This window comes from Chiloscyllium plagiosum, chromosome 2, assembly GCF_004010195.1.
Source record: "Chiloscyllium plagiosum isolate BGI_BamShark_2017 chromosome 2, ASM401019v2, whole genome shotgun sequence".
NCBI classification, from domain to species: domain Eukaryota; kingdom Metazoa; phylum Chordata; class Chondrichthyes; order Orectolobiformes; family Hemiscylliidae; genus Chiloscyllium; species Chiloscyllium plagiosum.
Genome location: NC_057711.1, coordinates 51,057,045 through 51,079,573, shown reverse-complemented (window position 1 = coordinate 51,079,573; position 22,529 = coordinate 51,057,045). Strand labels below are relative to the sequence as shown.

The following is a 22,529-nucleotide window of genomic DNA, read 5'->3' as shown; positions in this document are numbered from 1 at the left end:
TTGAGCAATAATTACCCAACTTATTTCATCCAGGTATCTCTGGTTTTGGATTGTTTGCTCCTAGTCTTAACCCACTCCTCTGATTCATATTATCAGCAACTTTTTTTTTGTTACTTTCTCTTTCAGAATGCCCTCTGATTTTTTTTTTTTAACTACAGCTCTCAACTTGAGGGCTGTATGGCTTATTTTTAATTTGTTCCATTCTTAATTCCTCTTTCTCTTCACTTTCCTCATGCTCTCATCTCATTTTGGGTATTCCTTAGGACCCATAACTTTACTGAAGCTTTGGTCAGTGTTAGAATATATGCTGGAAGATAGAAATAATTGATTCATGTGGAGAATATGCAAACATACCATTGTTGCGGTTCAATTCAATTTTCAACTTCAGCTCACAGTTCCAAACCAAAAATGAGAAAAATAAAGAAAAAACAATAATTGTCCCAATAAATAAAAATAAAAAGTTCTGAAGAAACTCAGCAAGTCTGGCAGCATCTGTAGCGAGTTAAACAGAATTAATGTTTCAAATATACTATGATTCCTTTTTGGAACAGTTCTCATATTTCATGTCACTCCTGCATCCTACAGTACCATTTGGGGTGGCACGGTAGCTCAGTCATTAGCACTGCTGCCTCACAACGCCAGAGACCTGGGTTGGTTCCACTGTCCGGTGACTGTTTGCACGGAGTTTGCACACTCTCTCTGTGTCCAGGTGCTCAGGTTTCCTCCCACAGTCCAAAGATGTGCAGTTTAGGGGGATTGGCCATGCTAAATTGCCCATAGTTTCAGGAATGTAGGCTAGGTGAATTAGCCAAGGGTCAGTGTGAACTCGATGGAATGAATGGCCTGCATCCACACTGTAGGGATTCTGTGATTAATTCATTCTTCCCCTGTCTACCATCTGCCTCATAATTTCGCCATTTTGAGAGTATGCTTATTTAAATTTCTTCCTGCCAATATGGACAATTTCACATTTTCCTGCATACAGCTTGTTATGGCAACTTCTGTGCCCAGGAGCATAAGAAACTACAGAGAATTATGAACGTAGCGCAGTCCATCAAGCAAACCAACCTTCTATCTATTGACTCCTTCTGTACTTTTTGCTGCCATGGGAAGGCAGCCAACATAATCAAAGACCTCTCCCACCTTGGTCAAAATTTCTTCTAACGTCTTCTGTTGGTCAAAAGGTACAAAAGTTTAAACACACGTAACAACAGATTCAAAAACAGCTTTCTCCTCAATGTTATAACACTTCTGAATAGTCTACTCAAATTTTAAATTTAATGTTGATCTCACTCTTTGTGCAATTTCTCTGTAGCCATAACATTGTATTCTTCATTCTGTCACCCTAATGCACTTTGTAAAGCATGTTCTGCCTGTACTGCATGCAAAACAAAACTTTTCACTGTATCAAAGTACAAGTGACAATAAATCAAATTAAATCAAAATTATGCTTCTTTTGCTAGATCTGTGCCACTCACTTAAACTATCTGCATCTTTTTTATGGCCTCCTTGTGGCTCGACAGTTTTCTAATGCACTTTAACATGATTTAAGATTGCCAACCACATGTTTCACCTGTAGATTAACTTATTTCCTGACTGTTGAAGCACAACAAGCCTCATCAGCATTGTTCATTATGTAATATTAAACATAACCGTCTAATAATCAAACACTCATCAGGGACTGCGTATCTCCAGTGGTTTAGTTACCTAAAACAGTAAAACACATTACAAGTTATGAACTAGCCATTACAGCAAACCAACAGATTTCCATGTCTACAGCTTGCAAACCCAACCTAGACAAAACTGTGTGCACACAGCACATGGAGACCTTAAAGTTGAAGCCTATAAAAGGCAAAGTATGCATACAATGGTTGGTAATGTCTTGAATCCTTAAAAAGATGGTAATAGGTCTTCCTCTTCACGCTTCTATTTTCTCATTGTGCCTCCATAATACTGTTCATAGTATTTCTCGGATTTTGATCCAGCAAAAATGAAGAAATGGTAATGTGTGTCAACCTGGAAGGAAATTTGGAAGTGATAGTGTTATCATGCATCTAAAAATGTTGCTTTTGTGAGTGATGAAGGTGTTTTGCTAGTCCTTTTGAAAAAGCTTTGGCAAGTTGCAGCAAATCATTCTGTAGATAATATGTATGCATTTACCTTGTTATACTACTTGCAGAGGGATATGGATGTATAGGTTAGTGCTTTAGATGTTGGCCAGGTGGACTGTGTTATTATGAGTGGTGATAAGCTTCTAGTTTTGTTATGTCGAAGTGCATGGTCAAGATTTTTTAAATGCTTGCTATGCTCCATAGATTGCCTCGAGGGGTCAGGAGCTGAACTACTCAGAGGAAAAAATTCCATCTTTGACATGGTCTAACAGCCATGGTATTTATACGGCTGGTCCTTTTTGAGTTTTTGGTCAATGCTGACACTGTCAGAATCTTGATTACAAGGATCTTGAAGATAATCATACCATGAAAACATGTTTAAGTCCTCTGTTTGTGAAGTTGACCATGACACAGCTTTTGTGTGCATAAATGATACTTGTCAGTTGTAAACTGGAGTCTGCATTTTGTCTTGCTGCAAGCAAATATGACTGCTTCATTATCTGAGGAATTGCTTATGAAGCCATTGGACAATCACCAACCCCATTTCTAATTTATTGTAGGATAGAATGTCATTGAAGATAGCAGGCTAGGGATGTTTCCCTTAGGAATTCCCATAATAATATCTTGGTATTGCAATGATGGGCCTCCAACAAAGAGTGCCAAGTTTGATTTCAGCCACTGGTAATTTTTCTACTATATCCAACAATTCTGGTTTACACAGCCTCTGTATTTCCACATTTGATTGATTCTGTCTTGATATCAAAGACAATAATGACACTTCACCTCTGCAATTTTAGTTTTGTTTCCATGTTTGGATCAAGGTTATGCAATAGTCTCCAGCTGAATATGTTTGTTCTCAAATCAGGTATCAGTGAGGAGTTTATTATGGAGGTTATTTTTAATTGAATCATGCTTATGAATCTTTTTATTAAACTCAGATTGTATCTAAACACCAGTATCAATAAGAGCTTCCTTTGCTGAAATTGTGTTCTTCATTTATAATCCTTATTTGTATCTCTGTCTTTCATCTAATTTTCAGATATCACACGTCATCCATTCTGTAGCGTTCATCTCTGTATCTATTCTAAATTTATTGTTTTGCTTTTTATCTGTTCTGCTTGCCTCACCTTTTACTATTTGCAACCCTATCCACTGTCTTGTTTACATTTTAAACAAGGATATTTTGATGCAGTGAAAATGGTGCTTGGATCTTCTTTTTTACTTCAGAATTCTTCCCAAAGACCTCAGAATATAAAGCCTCCTTTATACATTTCTGTGACGTGTTTGATCTTTTTCTTTCATCTCTTTAGCATTGCAGGATGTAATGACAGGGTTGCCTCAAATCACATAAAATCAAATCAAATTAAATCAAATCAAATTTTGAGCCTTCTCTTTAAATGTGAATGATTTAAATATATCGTTACGTGATATTTAAGTTAGTTGGTTATTCCACATGAAAGGACATGGTAAATTGTAAGGAAGGATGCAGAAGAAAGGAGAAGGTTTTGGAAGTAGACAGAAATACACTAATAAAATTTTACATTTATAAATTTTTTATGATATCTGAAACCATTTCACAACCAATTAAGTACTTTTAATATAAGAAATGTGGAACCAAATTGTACACAGCCAACTCTCACAAATAACAATGTGATAATGATGACAACATTTTTTTTTTCCATGATATTGAGCGATAACTATTAGCCAGGACACCAGACTTAATTTCCCCACTCTTCTGGAGAGGACCACAGGGTCTTGTGCATCCACTCAACCGCACAGTTGGGACCTCCATTTCACAGCCCACCCAAAACTTAATATGGATGATGAAAATTAAAACATTTGTACAACTTTTTATTTGGTTTTATCAAGAGTCACAATACTGAATTGCAACTGAAGCAATTGTTCCTTTACACTTATAAATAGAATAACTGATATACATATGGGTGCATAAAATGCTAATGATTCATTTTTAAGAAACAGTATTTTAATAGGTTCTTTGGAAGATAGTATCTTTAAGATGTGGTAATGTGTTCAGATTTTGAAGTATTTTCACACACTATCAATTACTATATTTGTGTTTATCAACAGAATTGACATAATTGCCATACTTCTGTGCACTGAGAATCTCCTTTGGTCAGTTTGTCATTCAGCTGAAGAATTACTTCAGCCTTCAGAGGATAAGTCTCGCTGGATTCTTACCATTCATAACCATTGTAATGCACTACTTGCTGTTCTTGCTATTGTAACATCGCCCCTGGAGAAAGTATATGAGTAAGTGTGTATTAAAATGCATTTATTAACAGATGGAAAAATTATTGGTTAATGAAAAACTGACAATTCCATCTGAAACAGATTATGAGTTGATGACTCCTATGCATTCAAATTCTGAGAGTGCGATCATAATGTTTGGTGTGTCATCGTCTGAGTTAGAGAGCAGTTTAGATGAAGTTTCAGTCACTGAAATTCAAGAATAATAGCAGTAATCTTGTTTAGAATCTTCCAAGATGCAACAGCTGGTGGCACTGTGGCAGCAGTTGTGCTGAGAGAACTTTTCCCCTCAGATCTGATCTCCAATTCAACTCTTATTTGTGGAAGGAAAATAATGCCTGTTTAAACTGATTGAGATGTTTGTTGAAGCCGAAGATCTTTCAATGATTGAGTAAAACTATTATTGTCTGGTCTGATTGCACCATGATTTTCTATTTTTGAACCCCATCCTGTCTAGTAATGCATTAGACTGAGGGAAAAACAGCTGTTCCTGACTGGTTTGACTGCCAGATATTAATGGCATTTTCATTTTGGAAGATATAATTTGCCAATATAAAATATGCGAAGAGAATGTTGGTAAATTCTTGGTTGAGCATTTTGACTTTGTTTTTAAATAATCAACTGCTGTAGATTTTAAATAATCAACTGCCGCAGACTAAGTATAGATTTGTAAATCTTTTTATTCGAGTGACACAAGGAGAGATTCACTTCAGTTATTAACTTAAGCAGAACTCTAAATCTTACAGGGAATTAATTATCTTTATACTGCAGCAACCTCTTATCCACATTTGAATTCTGTTTCATATCCAACACACAAAACAGATGTCCCTCTGTATTCTAGGTTAAAATGTTAGTTTCCTTCACCCAGCAAGGGTATAAACAACCAATTTTGCCCTTGATGTTGCTGTCTCTTCCTTTAACAACGTTTGTCCGGCACTGTCTCCTTCCAAGCCAATCTTAGAATTTTTTCGATAATATTGTCTCCTGCTTAAACCAAACTGCAATAGTTTAACTCCATAAAACATTGAAATTGGCCTGTCATTCTGGTAGAGAAGTATCATTTAAGGTAAAGATTTAAATTTTGCCTAACAAGCCTTTCAATTTAGATAAACAATGGAAACTACAGAATTAATCAAAAATTGAGATCTTGCATTTAATTGGAACAGAAGTCCTTTGCAGACTAAACTTATTAAAGCCAATTTGACCATACAATGGGCTGACCCTTTCAGCGGTTTTAGTGGTTTATGTTCAGAAATAATTATTTTCAAGTGTTATTCATAGAGTATATAATCTGCTTGACCAGAATTTGACTATATTTGACTGAGAGTGAGGACTGCAGATGCTGGAAATCAGAATCGAGAGTATGGTGCTGGAAAAGCACAGACAGTCAGGCAGCATCCGAAGAGCAGAAGAATCAACATTTCAGGCAAAAGTCCTTCATCAGGGTTGAGGCTTGTGACCCAAGGGAGTGGAGAAATAAATGGGATGGGGGTAGGGCTGGGGGAGAAGGTTGCTGAGAGTGCAATGGGTAGATGAAGGTTGGGGTAATGGTGATAAGTCAGAGTGGAGGGTGGAGCGGATAGGTAGGAAGGAAAATGGACAGGTAGGACAATTCAAGAGAGTGGCACCGAGTTAGGAAGTTGGATCTGGGATAATGTGGGGGAGGGGAAATGAGGAAACTGGTGAAATCTATATTGATGCCATGTGGTTGGAGCGTTCCAAGGCGGAACATGAAGCGTTCTTCCTCCAGGCGTCGGGTGGTTAGGGTGTGGCGATGGAGGAGGCCCAGGACCTGCATGTCCTTGGCGGAGTGGGAGGGAGAGTTGAAGTGTTCGGTCACGGGTGGTGGGGTTGGTTGGTGCAGGTGTCCCAGAGATGTTCTGTGAAGCGTTCTGCAAGTAGGTGTCCTGTCTCCCCAATGTCGAGGAGACTGCATCAGGAGCAACGGATACAGTAAATGATGTGTGGAAGTGCAGGTCAAACTCTGATAGATGTGGAAGGCTCCTTTGGGGCCTTGGACGGAGGTGAGGGGGTAGGTGCGGGTGCAGGTTTTGCAATTCCTGTGGTGGCAGGGGAAGGTGCCAGGAGGGGAGGGTGGGTTGGTAGGGTGGGTGGAGGGCGCGGACGGCGGAGGCATGTACCTCACAAGTGAGTCACAGAGGGAATGGTCTTTATGGAAAGCAGATAGGGGTGTGGAGGGAAATATATCTCTGGTGGCCGGGTCCGTTCACTCCCCCTCCCACTCCACCAAGGACATGCAGGTTCTGGGCCTCCTTCCTCACCATGCCCTAACCACCCGATGCCTGGAGGAAGAACGCCTCATCTTCCGCCTTGGGACCCTCCAACCCCACGTTATCAATCTGGATTTCACCAGTTTCCTCATTTCCCCATCTCTCACGTTATCCCAGATCCAACCTCCCAACTCGGCACTGCCCTCTTGAACTGTCCATCTTCCTTTCCACTGTGTCACTGTCCACTCCAACCTATCACTATTACCTTCCCCTCCATTTACCTATCGCACTCTCAGCTACTTTCCCCCAGCCCAACCCCCCCCCCCCTCCCATTTATTTCTCCACTTCCTTGTCTCATAAGCCTCAATCCTGATGAAGGGCTTTTCGCCAAAACATTGATTCTCCTGCTCCTCGGATGCTACCTAAATTTGACTTGAGAACAGTTTTGAAAAATAAACTACATTTTGTCACAAGTTGATTGCATAATGGCTGCTGCTACAATAGAAATAGAATTCTTACAAATGCACTTCCTGGAGCTAGTGACTTGTAAAATGTCTGTCACTGGTGGATTTCTGCCTCACCCCTTAACCTTCTGAATTCTGTGTCTGTAAGGCGCACACACACACAATTGTGTGCCGTATTCTCCGGCAAGGAGCAAAAGTAGAAAAGTGTGTGTTTCTAATGGCTCAAGTAGAGAGGAGTTGTGAACAGAATTAGTGAAATGAGAATGTAACGCATGGGTGTGAGAAGATAACAGGATTTGAGTGAGTGTGAATGTTATTGTGCAAGTGGGGTTGTGAGGTGCCTGCAGAGAAAGGAATGAGTGCAGCATACAGTCATAAAGATGTACAGCATGGAAACAAATCCTTTGGTCCAACTCATCCATGCCGACCAGATATCCAAACCTAATCTAGTCCCATATGCCAGCACTTGGCCCATATCCCTCTAAACCCTTCCTATTCATATACCCATCCAGATGCCTTTTAAATGCTGTATTGTACCAGCCTCCACCACTTCCTCTCGCAGCTCATTCCATACATGCACACGTCTGCATGAAAAAGTTGCCCCATAGGTCCTTTTTACATCTTTCCCCTCTCACCCTAAACTTATGCTGTTTAGTTCTGGATTCCTAGGAGAAAGTGAGGACTGCAGATGCTGGAGATCAGAGCTGAAAAATGTATTGCTGGAAAAGCGCAGCAGGTCAGGCAGCATCAAAGGAGCAGGAGAATCGACGTTTCGGGCATAAGCTGTGCTTTTCCAGCAACACATTTTTTAGTTCTGGATTCCTCCACCTCAGGAAAAAGACCTTTTCTATTTATCCTATCCATGCCCCTCATGATTTTATAAACCTTAAGAAGGTCACCCATCAGCCTCCAATGCTCCAGGGAAAAAGCCCCAGCCGACTCAGCCTCTCCCTTTCGCTCAAATTCTCCAACACTGGTAATATCCTTGTAAATCTTTTCTGAATCATTTCAAGTTTCACAACATCCTTCCGATAGGAAGGAGACCAGAATTGCACGCAATATTCCAAAATATTCCATTTACCTAACCAATGCCCTGTACAGCCGCAACATGGCCTCCGAGCTCCTATACTCAGTGCTCTGACCAATAAACGAAAGTATACCAAATGCCTCTTCACTATCCTATCTACCTGGGGCTCTACTTTCAAGGAACTATGCAGCAGCAAAATGTGTTTTCCTGAAAAATATTGTGGAGATGAATGGTGTGAAAATAAGAATACAAAGTTCAGTACCAGAAATGCAGTATGCCACTCATCCTCCTGAAGTCCTTTGGAATTACAGAATATTCATAGCACTTAATGAGGCCATTCAACCCAACATGTCTGCAATGACTCTTTGCAAGAGAAATTCATCTAGTTCCGTATTCTGTCCTTTTCCCATAGCCCTGCAAATTGTTTCCCTTTGGATTCTTTTCCAGTTCTTTTTGAAAACCACAACTGAATCCACCACAGTCTCAGATAATGTATTTCAGATGCTAGCCATTTGTTTCATGATCTTTTCCCATGTCATTACTGGTTCTTTTGATGATCACTTTAAACGTGTGATTCTTGACCACTTTGTCAATGAGAACAATTCCTCTTCACATATGCTATCTCGATCCCTCATATTTTGAATAATATTAACAAAGCTTCTCTAATCCCAGCTTCTCCAATCTGTCCATTCATTCTAGTCTGTCCCTTATCTCTGGAACATTTCATGTAAGTATGTTCTGTCCCTTTTCTGAAACCTTCACAGCCTTCCTAATCTGAGGCTCAACTGTGGGCACAAGGTTACTGTTGAAACTGAACCAATACTTTATGCAGGTTCATTGCAATGGTGAGCCATTAGAATGGTCCTTGTGCCTTATGTCGTGGTCCTTCTAATTAAAAATCCCTTCCATGAAAGACCCAATGGATGATTTTGTTGACATGCCTGATTAGCTGAGGAATCTAGAGGGGTGCATGCACTAAAAAGCCTTGGTCAACCTGCTCCAGCTGTCAACGTGTTGCTAATCTGCCACTGGTACCACCGTTTGTCAGGTACTAAATTGGGAAACTTCCATTTGTAGATTCTAATCTGCCAAACTGAGCTTTCCTATCATTATTTCTGTACCATGTAACCCAGTCAAGACCAATAAACCTGACTATTAAATGCTTAATATTAGCTAAAATGAGGGTTTTTATTTAGCCCTCATAATGTCACAAACAAATTAGTTTTCTGATATTTTAGCCAACTCATTCACTCCAATTCTTTTGCTTTATATAGTCATGTTAATGGAGTTGTTGTTTTTACTGAATCAATGTCTTAACTAGCATTTTCAACTTTGATTTTGTCAGAATATTCTGCAATGGTTTCTCTGAATATATTTCTGTACTGCACTTGGAACCAGTGGACAATACATTACTGGGATGGTTACATTGGATTCAACCTTCCTGTTTTTCAAAAGCATTGCATGGGTAAATATGAAATTTCCACATATATTTTGATAGGGTTATATGATTTACTATTTTAATGTGATTCTTATGCTATAAATTTTTATTCCACGTTTTATTTCACAGCTTTACAAAGTATATTATTGAATAAAAAGTTCAACATGCCCTGATTTTGTTGTAATTGATGGTGTGTTATGGTTAAGTCACTAGTACTCTAGAGGCCGGTGCTAACGTCCTGGGAGCATAGATTCACATCCCAATATGGCAGCTTGTCATATTAAGTTCAATTATTCATAAAATATTCTGAAATTGAAAGTTGGGTTCAATAATGGTAAACATGGTGGAATCTTCCCAGCTCCTGAACAATGTGGGCATTTGTGAGTAAGTTGGGAAAATAGAATGAGATCAGCAGAAATTAGATTCTCAAGTTGAGAGAAAAATGCTTGATTCTCCAACCAAGTGTTAGACGGTGAGAGGAGAATCTTGCTAGTGAGTGGTGAGAGGTCTATTTGGATGTATTAGCATCCAATTATTGCAAAGTTTTACCTTATTGGCAAGCAGTTTATCATTCTTCCATCTGCCAGATACCTCCCCACCTCTTCCCTTCCCCGCAATCACTGAGTCTCATACACGTCAGTCACACATCAGTCAATTAGTCAAAAGTGAGTGCTGGAGATCAGAGTCAAGATTAGAGTGGTGCCGGAAAAGCACAGCAGGTCAGGTTGCATCGGAGGAGCAGAAAAATCGACGTTTTGGGCAAAAGTCATTTCTGATGAAGGGCTTTTGCCTGAAATATTGATTTTCCTGCTCCTTGGATGCTGCATGACCTGCTTTTCCAGCACCACTCTAATCTTGACACATTAGTTAATATCAATTTGATAGCCCCCTTATATCCCATCTCCAATCCAGTTAGAATACAGTTCTTCATTTTAATACTGCATTACTCTTCCTATGCTGTCAGGGCACTTCACATGCAAGGACAGGCACCCAGCTCATGGATTGGACCAGAATGCATCTCATGGCTCCTTACGTTTGCCCTTTTAGTGCTCACTTATATTGTCCCTACTCTGGTGTTTGCAACATGATGCGTTTTACATTTTGCTACCTCAATCAGAACTTCAAAGCACAGAGTACTTCTGTCTAGCAGAGACAAAGCCAGACAGCTGTTCGTGGTTGCCAACAGTCATCAGTTAAGGGGATGGATATGTTTCTGTATGGAATGTCAAACTAATGCATGCACAATGTACCTGCAGGGTACACAGAAAACACACTGCATATGTATCAAAAAAATTACCTTGTCTCCAGGCCTAAGGAGAGTAGTTTTTAATCAAAGGAGACAGGATTCAGTCAGGGTGTCCCAGCACAGTAAATGAAGGGCAGCATCTGCTATCAATCCAAAGGCTTGAATAGGTTTGGTTGGTTGTTTTGGGCAGCCAGGGTCAGGTGGTCTTTATCACAACTGACCATTGAATGGGTCATGGCCTTAATTATTTACAGTCCATATGATTGGAGAAGAGGACAATTATCCAGATCTGCTAATGCTGCAAAAATATGTGGAAGAGGATATTGTGATGAAGTCATATGGAAACTGCAAAGGGATATATGAGTTGGCAAAAATTTGGCAGATGCAGTTTAATGTAAGAAAGTGTTAGGTCATGCAGTTTGGTGAGAAGAATCAAAGAGCAAAATATTATTTAAATGGAGAGAGATTCGAAGAAAGTGCAACACAAAGGGAACTGAATATTCTTGTGCATGAAACACAAAATGTTAGCATGCACATGAAGCAAGTGATTAAAAAAACAAATTCAACTTTGAGCATTGAGGTTGAGATTTAAAAATAATGATATCTTGTTATAACTATGTAGGGTTTTGATGAGACTGCACCTGAAGTACTGTGTACAATTTTGGTCCTGTATTTAAGAAAGGATACACTGGCACTGGAGGCAGTTGAAAAGCGATTCACAAGGCTGATTCCTAGGATGAAGGTGTTAACTTACCAAGAACAGCTAAAGAGGTTAGGCCTTTATTCACTGGAGGTTAGAAGGATGAGGAGTGATCTCCTTGAAATTCTGACTGGGCGTGACAGTGTCGATGTTAAAAATGGTTTTACACTAGTAACAGAATCTCAAAACAGGGGATGTACTTACAAAATAATTGGCAATTCCACTCATAACTGTAATGCAAAAGCAATGTTTTATGGCCTGGAAAGACTCACCCTGGTTACAAAATTAGCAATCATCTTCCAAGGTCCAAAAACTTGCACAAGATGCAGATGGTGCTGATTTCACTTCCGATTGTAAAACAGTGTGTGACTCTAATGGTGACTAGCCCCTCTACCTTAGTTCTTGTAGTTGCAGTCAAAATGACATTTGCTTAAATAGCTAATGATGAAAAGTGGACATCCATTTCCAAATGTGATGACATATCTACAATGAAGTTTCACCTGTGCCGCCTGCTCACCCCACCCCAGCAAGTCTTTTTCCTTTCCATCCCACAATGTCTCAGTTCACACCCAGTTAAAGGGGCACCTGCCCTACTTCGGAGTTTGTTGACCTTGGACTTTTAGTCAGGCAACTCTGGGGATATTTGTGGCTAGAGAACCAATCATGAAAAGTGTGTTCTGTTGTTAGCTTGAACTCCCAGAGGATTGCCGTTGGCAGGCAGGGTAGAATTGGATGGCCTGGCTAACTCTTGAATGTCTTGAGAAGTGACTTCTGGGGACCTGTATATGCTTCATCCTTGGCTGGCTGCTTAATGACACCAATTTGACTCATTGAGAAAAAGAGGTACAAAAGTGAGGTAATGATAGTTCAACCCCTTTTGCCTTGCAGTTGGTGCTAGGCATCAGTGGCTCGAACAATGGAGTGCAGGTTTGTGCATATGTCAGTATGCTGGACCTGATTCTTCATGGTTCTGGATCAGTGGTGCTGGAAGAGCACAGCAATTCAGGATGCTGCCTGAATTGCTGTGCTCTTCCAGCACCACTGATCCAGAATCTGGTTTCCAGCATCTGCAGTCATTGTTTTTACCTGATTCTTCATGGTATTTGCCAACCAGACCATGGAGACGGTCAGACTCTCACATGCCAGAGTCATCACAATACAAATAGCAAAAGCAATAATCTGTAAAAGGCAGAGATGAGGAGCAGTTTCACCTCTCCAGGGATGGCGAATCTGTGGAATTATTTATCACAGAGAACTGATGAGGCAGTCTCATTAAGAACATTCAAGGCTGAGATAGATGTTTTTAGTTAGTAAGTGGATCAATGATTATGGGTAAAAGGTCAGAAAGTGGGGTTGAAGATTATCTTATCAGCCTTGATCTCATTAATGGTGGAACACATTTGATGGGTTGAATGACCTATTCTGGTCCGACATCTTATGGTCAGTAGTACCATAGCACGTTCCTGTTGGAGGTGATGGCCAAGTGTTTATAATTGGATGGAGTTGCCCTGTAAGTCCTCAAAATTTTCTCTCGATCTCATGAAGTCTCATGTCATCAAGACAAACACTGGCCAGGAAACCTCAAACTAAAAATCACTTACACCCTCTTTGTGCAACTTGGCTGAGGAATCAGTACTTCTCTCCATTGAATACTAATTAGAAGAATCATTGAGGGCAGCAAAGACATAGAGTATAAACTGGCTATGGGACTTCAATATCCATCACTAAGATGATTTGCTGGCACCATTACTGACAAGTTGGTCAAGTCCTAAAGGCCAGATTGGATCTGAGCAGGTGGAGAGCAAACCAACAAGACTAAAAAGGTTTTGACTTTGTCCTTTTGTAGATGCATCTGCCCATGGTACTCTTAATGAAAGTGAGCACCACATGTTTCTGTTGACAACAAAGTCTCCTCTTCACATTAAGGATACCCTCATTTATTATATTCCAACCATGCTAAATATGAGGATTGAAAAGATTCAGCAACTCAAAACTGGGCTTTTATCAAGCATTAGCAACAGCAGAATTGTATTCAGCCACAATCTTCAACCTTGTGGCCTGACATGTTTTCCACTTTACCATTACTATCAAGGAAACAATCCTGATTCAGTGCAATCCTGATTCAGTGAAGGGTGTAGAATAGCATACTTTAAAATGTGATGTTCACCTGTTGAAGCTACAGCCAAAGAGTGGAAGCAACATACACAAAACTAAGTGATCTCACAGCCAACAAATCAGATTTAAGCTCTTCAGACCTACCACATCCAGCAATGAATGGTAGTGAGCAAATAAACAACTAACAGAAGAGAAAGTTCCACAAAATCCACAGGGTCCTTGAGCCCAGAATTGCAAAATGGACAAAGTGGACTTCGTCTTAAATTCTTTTTTTTTCTGGTTTTTCTTTTTTTTCCCTTGATTACATTATGAACTGTTATTCTGAACTTTTAATTTCTTTACTTTTCTAATTTATTACCATTACTGTAATGTGGACTTTTTATTTCTTTATTTTTAGAAGATTTTTCCAAAGATATTTTCCTCAAGAATCTGTACATAAGTATTTGCTACCTAAGATGGCGCTGTAAGTGGCATCTTGTAAACTTTTCACTGGACTCATGTGAGTACATGTGACCACAAAGCTAATTCAATTCAATTCAGTCCACAGTGATGTGGGAGCCCACCATGTTGGTGTAAGAGAGAAGAATGAAGCATTTGTAACCAACCTCAGCCAGACGTCCCGAGTGGATGATCTATCTTGACCTTCTCCTGATGTCCCCAGCATCATTTGTACCAATGTTCGACACATCCCATTCACTCCATGATATTATCAAGAAATATGTGAAGACATGATAAATTGCAAAGGCTATGGACTCTGATAACCTTCTGAAGATGGTACTGAAGATTGTGCTTCTTGAATTAACTGTGCACTTGCCAAAGTGTTCCAGTAAATCTAAAATAATGACATCCTACGCGGCAATGTATGGAACCACTCAGGTATGTTCTGTCCACAAATAACAGGATAAAACCAACATGGCTATTTAACCCATCAATCTACACTTGATCATTAGCTAAATGATGGAATGGGTCATCAACAGTGCTGTCAAGTAGCACTTTGCAACAACCTGCTCACTGATGCTCATTTGGGTTCTGTCAGAGTCACTCAGCTCCTGATGTCATTCCAGCCATGGCCTACAGTTACCATCCAAGCAAAATTGAAGTTGATGTGAATCCTGGGAAATCTCTCCACTGGTTCAAATCATATTATACACGAAGGAAGACAAATGTGTTTTTTTGGAGATCAGTCATCTGTTACAGTTGAGGCTGGAGGTTTGTACTGTTGCTCAAGTCCTACTACTCCATAGGTCAAAACATAAAATAAAAATATTGTTTCCAGTTCATGAGGTAGCCAGTTAAATTATTTGTTTATATTGGGCTTTAAAAATAAACGGGCTACCAACAACACTTCTTCACACGACTATTTATTCATTGTCAAAATAAAATGTATCCAATAAATTGTAATATTTAGTTCATATGCACAGTTTATAATCTAGAAATATAAATGATTGTCCCTCTATATACGCTCAAACAAGAAACACAGATTGACACACATGCAATCTTCAGGGAAAAAGAAAAGAAACTAAATTCTCTGAAGAGATTGGCTTTCTGAAAAAATAACTTTTGCTAATGGGTTATTCTTGGAGATAAAAAGGTAAAGGATAGAATATTCCAATATCTACCACTCTAATGTTCTGAATTTATGGTGAAATCTTTAATTTAAATGGTTGACTCAGGAGTCTTTCAATCACACCTTATTCAGGTATCACAATATTGATAAATTCCTCCAACTATTCTTTCAAAAGAGTAGATTTTATCTCGAACATAAGAGGACTTTCTTTTCAGAAAGTGGGAGGTTGCACATTTAAGCCAGAGATCAGGAATTTCTTTTTTCAGAAGCTGTGGAGTACTTTACCACGGAGGCTAGATCATTAAATATTTTTAAGGCTGAACTAGACAGATTTTTAATCAGTGAGGGATTCAGGATTAGAGAAAAAAGGCAGGAAAGTTGAGGATTACCATAGCAGCCATGATTTTATTAAATGGTGGAGCTGATGCTGTGGCTGAATGGCCCATTTCTTAACCTACAACTTGTGATGTTATAGATCAGGTGGGCAACCCTTGCAATCTGAAAGCCAGATAAAAGCCAGAAAGTCTTTAAGTCAATTGTGTTTCAAACAGTCAGAGCAGCAATCGACAACAGAGCAACCATTTATCCTCAGTAATGTGATTTCAAAGAAGACTTGAAGAAAATGTGTAAAGGGGAAAATATTCCAAGGCGAAGCAAAGATGTTAAAGTTAACATAAAGATAAAACCTAAAGCTTACCGTATTGCAAAGGCCAGTGGCATGCTGAAAGATTGGGAAACTTTTAAGGGTTGCTATAAATGTAATAAAAGGAGCAAAGGTAAATTATGAAAGAAAATTAGCACAAAATATAAAAATCGATAGCAAAAGCTTCTTTAGGCAAATAAAATGGAAGCGAGTAGCTAAGTGAATTTAGAGGTTGAGACTGGGGAGTTAATAGTGGGGAGCAAAAATGATGGATTAACATCTGTGTCATCTATTACAGACCAGGCCAGACCCCCTCAAAACATTTCAAGATCCTAACTTTACTAGTTGTTTTAACCAGGTATAATGTGGATATTACTTTATTTATAAGATTACTGAATGAAACACAAACAAAACACAATACCGAATAACTTAATTTATCCGAGAACCCAACAGATTATCTCAACTTAATGATGCTGTTCCAAATACTTGCAACAATCCCCATAAACACCCCTTTGCACAAAAAGATAAAATCAAACACAGAGTCTTACAGGAGAGAAGTCAGAGAAAGGCAGGGTCAGCATGTACCAGCTTCTCTTGGGTCCAGCAACGTCATAACACTGACTGCCTGCCAAAACCAAATCAAACCAGAGAAAGCTGAGCTGGGAGAACTGGCCACTCCCCTTTCATTATACATGATTTTTAAAACTTGAAAGCCTTTTGCCTGAGGCAGTATTTGTAAGCCATAATTAAACTGGCCCTAAAACCCATCCAAGCCAGACATTTTGGAACCTGTGTTTTTACGACCTCCTGAGAAAAACAAGGACAAAGCCTTGTTAAAGAAGCAGCATTGTCACACATCCCAATAGGAAAAGATAATGCAGAGGTTATAGAAGGGGAGGAACTTAAAGAAATTGCCATCATTAAGGAAACATTTCTGAGAAAACTATTAGGATTGAAAGCAGTCAGGTCCCAGAGCCTGATGGCGTACGCCCATGGGAAGTGGCAGCATAGATCGTGGATCTATTGGTTTAATATTCCAAAGTTCCTGTGGATTTGAAAATTGCTAATTTGATGTCCATATTCAAAATGAGAGGGAGGCAGTAAGTTGGAAACTGCAGACATTTTAGTTTAACGTTTGTCAATGGGAAATTGTTAGAATCTTTTATTAAGAAAGTAATAACAGGACATTTGGGAAGTCAAATCACAATGCATCAGAGTCAGTATGGTTTTATGAAACATAAATCATGTTTGTCTAATTTGCTGGATTTCTTCAAAGACATGGAACAAATTTGTAAGGAGATCTCAGTTATCTGTAAGAATAATAGGGTGGTTATAGTAGGGCATTTTAACATTCCAAATGTAGACTGCCGTAGTGTTAAGGATTTAGATGGAGAGGAATTTGTTAAGTGTATACAAGAACATTTTCTGATTCAGCACATGAATGTACCTAATAGAGAAGGTGCAAAACTTGACCTAATCTTAGGAAATAAGGCAGGGCAGGTGACTGAGGTGTCAGTGGGGGAGCACTTTGGGGCCAGTGACCATAATTCTATTAGTTTTAAAAGGATGGAAAAGGATAGATCCGATTTAAAAGTTAAGTTCTAAATTGGAGAAAGGCCAATTTTGACAGTGTTAGGCAAGAACTTTCGAAAGCTGATTCGGGGCAAATATTCACTGGTAAAGGGACGGCTGGAAATTGGAAAGCTTTCAGAAATGAGCTAATGAGAATCCAGAGAAAGTATATTCCTGTTGGGGTGAAAGGAAAGGCTGGTCGGTATAGGGAATGCTGGATGACGAAAGAAATTGAGGATTTGGTTATGAAAAAGAAGGAAGCATGTGTCAGGAATAGACAGGATAGATCAAGTGAATCCTTAGAAGAGTGTAAGGGCAGCAGGCGTATAATTAAGGGGGAAATCAGGAGGGCAAAAAGGGGACATGAGATAGCTTTAGCACATACAGTTAAGGAGAATCCAAAGGGTTTTTATAAATACATTAATGACAAAAGGGTAACTATGGAGAGCATAGGGCCCCTCACAGATCAACAAAGGTGGCTTTTGTGTGGAACCACAGAAAATGGGAGAGATACTAAATGAGTATTTTGCATCAGTGTTTACTGTGGAGAAGGACATGGAAGATATCAAATGTAGGGAAATAGATGGTGACATCTTGAAAAATGTCCATATTACAGAGGAGGAAGTGCTGGATGTATTGAAATCATAAAAGTGGATAAATCCCCAGGACTTGTTTAGGTGTACCTGAGAATTCTGAGGGAAGCAAGGGAAGTGATTGCTCGGCTTCTTACTGAAATATTTGTATCATCGATAGTCACAGGTGAGGTGCTGGAAGACTGGAGGTTGGCTAACGTAGTGTCACTGCTTAAGAAAGGTGGTAAGGACAAGCCAGGGAGCTATAGACCAGTGAGCCTGGCGTTGGTGGTGGGCAAGTTGTTGGAGGGAATGCTGAGGGACAGGATGTACATGTATTTGGAAAGGCAAGGACTGATTAGGGATAGTCAACATGGCTTTGTGCATGGGAAATCATGTCTCACAAACTTCATTGAGTTTTTGAAGAAGTAACAAAGAGGATTGAAGAGGGCAGAGTAGTCGATGTGATCTATATGGACTTCAGTAAGGCGTTCCCCGTGAGAGACTGGTTTACAAGGTTAGATCTCATGGAATACAGGGAGAAGTAGCATTTGGATACAGAACCGGCTTGAAGGTAGAAGACTGAGGGTGGTTGTGGAGGATTGTTTTTCAGATTAGAGGCCTGTGACCAGTGGAGTGCCACAAGCATCGGTGCTGGCTCAACTACTTTTTGTCATTTATATATATGATTGGACTGCGAAGAAGGTTTCCTCAGATTACTATGGGATCTTAATCAGATGGGCCAATGGGCTGAGAAGTGGCAGATGGAGTTTAATTCAGATAAATGCGAGGTGCTGCATTTTGGGAAATCAAATCTTAGCAGGACTTATACACTTGTTCACTAATACACTTATACATGGTATGGTCCTAGGGAGTGTTGCTGAACAAAGAGATCTTGGAGTTCAGGTTCATAGCTGGTTGAAAGTGGAATTGCAGGTAGAATATGATGATGAAGAAGGCATTTGGTATGCTTTCCTTTATTGGTCAGAGTATTGAGCATAGGAGTTGGGAGGTCATGTTGCAGCTGTACAGGACATTGGTTAGGCCACTGTTGGAATATTGTTTGCAATTCTGATCTTCTTTCTATCGGAAAGATGTGAATATTGAAAGGGTTTAGAAAAGATTTACAAGGATGTTGCCAGGATTGGAGGATTGAAGCTACAGGGAGAGGCTGAACAGGCTGGGGCTGTTTGTCCTGGAGCATCGGAGGCTGATGGGTGAACTTATAAAGGTTTACAAAATTATGGGGGGGCATGGATAGGATAAACAGACAAAGTCTTTTCCCTGGGGTGGGGGAGTCCAGAACTAGAGGGCATAGGTTTAGGGTGAGAGGGGAAATATATAAAAGAGACCTAAGGGGCAACATTTTCATGCAGAGGGTGGTAAGTGCTTGGAATGAGCTGCCAGAGGAAGTGGTGGACGCTAGTACAATTGCAATATTTAAGAGGCATTTGGATGGGTATATGAATAGGAAGGGTTTGGAGGGATATGGGCCAAGTGCTGGCAGGTGGAACTAGATTGGGTTGGAATATCTGGTTAGCATGGACGTGTTGGACCGAAGGGTCTGTTTCCATGCTGTACATCTCTATGATTGTATGACACAACAAGCCAAGTGGATAATGGGGATCTTATGAATTAATATATCTGAACTTTCAGAATGCATTTGATTAGGTGCCACACAAAAGGATAATACACAAGGTAAGATCACATAGGGTTGGGGTAAGTATAAAGGCAATCTAGTACAAGAAGTTATAGTTTTAGGATAAAGAATAGCAGATCTAAAACAGTTGAAAAGAAATTACTTGTCTCGATGGGTCATGAATCTGTGCCATTTAGTATCCCAAAGTGTGGTGGATGCTGAGACATTGATTAAATTTAACAAGGAGATTGACAAATTTTAATTAGTAACGAGTTGAAGATTTATGGGTAACAGGCAGGAAAGTAGAGTTGAGGCTCAGATGAGATCAATCATGATTACATCGAATAATGGGGCAGAATTGCCTACTCCTACTACTTATTTTTATGTTCATATGTTAAAAGAAAATCTCTGATATCTGCATTGACCTTGCAACAGCCTATTTTATAGAAACCATTCCAGACATTTCCACAGACTGAAAATAACTATATTTTTTCACAATTATTCAAAATTTAAGCCCTCCAAGCAATATTAAGTATGAAGCATCCTGGTTACACATTTCAGTTCCAGGATAGTACTGCAGGAGTTGCTTAGTATCGTATCCTTGGCCCACCCAGTTTAGCTGCTTCAACAATGACCTCCCTTTCATAGTGAGACAGAAAAAAAAATGACTGCTGATGATGACACAGTGTTCAATATCATTTGTGATTTTTCAGATTCTGAACTAACCAGTATGCATATATATATAGACAGTTAGGAACAGTGCCAGACAATGACGATCTCCAGAACCTACACGTTTCCCCTAGATGTTCAGTGGCATTACCATCATTAAATTGCCTGCCACCAATATCATGGGGCTTGCCACTGGCCAGAAACTGAACTGGATCCGCCACCTCTGCCTGCAAGAGCAGATCAGAAGCTAGGGATTCTAAAATATGATGACGTTTCATAACATCATTGTTTGAGAGTCTGGTTTCAAAGTGAAAGAACAATATATAGTCTTAAGTTGAAATCCTACGTGCCATGAATTATGAAGACAAAGACACAGTTTGAGGTTATATTTTAGTTTTGTTGTGGGAGTGGATAAGAGGCTGAGTTGGAGATTTATTACGTGCAGTTAAGTCATTTAAACCATTGAGGTTTGATGTAGCCTCTTCCCACTCACCATACCGGGTCTAGGGATTACCACAGGGGTTAAGGCCACCTTACCTGTTGACCAGGAAACGATTCCGTAACTCTACAAGGCTGCCATTTGCCTCACATGCAAAAATAGAGGCAGAAATCAGGAGGCTGAAAGGCGAAGGCATCATAAAACCTTTACAGTTTCCAGAAAGGGAAATCGTACCGATTGTGAAGTCTGATGGGTTGGTTTGCATTTTTAGGGATTTAAAGGAAATGGTAAACCACTTCTCCCAGTTGGATAAATACCCAATCCCTTGCATAGAGGACTTATACGCAAAACTGGCGGGGTGCTGTCCTTCATGAAGCTGGACATGAGCCATACATACCTGAACCTGTGACTATCTGAGTTCCAGAAGTATACCACAATTAATACGCATAAGTGTTTGTACCAATATATGAGACTGCCATTTGGGGTATCATCAACCTGCGCCCTTTTCCAGCGGATGATGGAGAATATTTTACAAGGACTACCCCAGGTTGCCATTTTCTGGATGACATGCTAATAACCAGGAAGAGCAATAAAGAGATATAGTGCTTAAATGTTTTTCCTAAGCGGGCATAAGTCTTAGAAGGGAGAAGTTTTTGTTCCATGCACCCGATGCGGCCCACATGGTGACGGACTTAACAGGACTCAGTTACACCCAATTGAAGATAGAGTGAAGACGTTTAAAGGTACCCTGGCTCCCACGTCTATACTGGATTTTGGTCTTTCCTTGGCTTGGTGAACTATTTCGGAAATCTCATACGTAACCTGGCCTCCATCTTGGAACTCTTACACCTGCTATTGAAAAAGGGTCAGGCTTAGAAATAGTTATATAACCAAGAAGTAGCCTTTACGGAAGTGACAAAGCAGCTATTGTCACCTAAGGTGTTGGCACACTATGATCCCAAGCAAGATGTGGGTCTGAATGCAATGCCTCCCCATACTGTATTGTGATTGTGTTGGCTCACTGATGGTCCAACTGAGAGGAATGCCCAATATGCTTCCTGGATTTGGCTGATCCCAAATGCACATCAGCTCAGAAAAAGAAGGAAGCTTTGGTAGTCATCCTTGGTGTGAGCAAATTCTACCAATACTGTTACGGATGTAAATTTATAATAGTAACAGACCACAAACCCTGGTTGGTGTTACTTAAAGAAGATAAGGCTTATTCTCAGTGCGTACAATTACAAACTGGAACGCCATTCGGGAGGCCAAGTCGCAAATGCAGATGCCTTGAGCTGCTTCCCACTGGCAGATACACCACTGGTGGTGCCTTCCCTGGAAGAGTCCATTCTAGTTTTAAACTTTCGGACATCCTTTCAGTCACTACTGACAATATCCAAATGTGGACACAAAAAGATCCTATCCTGGCAAATCTAAAAACAGCTGGTGGTGATGGGGGAAACAAAGGAGTCACCACAACCAGAATTGAATCCTTTTTGGACCCAGCGAGATCCAATCACTGTAGTGGATTACGTATTACTATGGGGAGCAAGAGTGATTGTCCCAAGCAAGGTTCAGGAGCAAGAGTGATTGTTCCAGCTACTGGCTGAACTCCAACAGGGTCATCCAGAGGTTTCCAAAATGAAGAAGTATGTGAGAAATGAGAAGTAAGTCTAGTGGCCAGGATTGGATGCTGACATAGCGCATTGGGGGGAAGTGCCCAGAATACCAACAAGGACAATAATTACTGCCAGCAGCTCCCCCACATGCATGGGAATAGCTGGGTAAACCCTGGACTCAGTTACATATCCACCATGCTGGTCCTTTATGA

The 22,529-nt window shown here is 40.0% G+C and overlaps 1 protein-coding gene across 1 annotated transcript in view; it reads left to right on the top strand.

Moving 5' to 3' along the window:
• The window catches only part of kiaa0825 (KIAA0825 ortholog), a 403,994-nt gene that overhangs the window by 93,012 nt on the left and 288,453 nt on the right, over positions 1 to 22,529 (top strand). Inside the window, exons 11-13 of the mRNA XM_043709384.1 lie at positions 4,200 to 4,382; positions 9,447 to 9,566; positions 13,998 to 14,063. Coding sequence (XP_043565319.1) covers positions 4,200 to 4,382; positions 9,447 to 9,566; positions 13,998 to 14,063 — 369 coding nt within the window. The remainder of the gene's footprint in view (positions 1 to 4,199; positions 4,383 to 9,446; positions 9,567 to 13,997; positions 14,064 to 22,529) is intronic.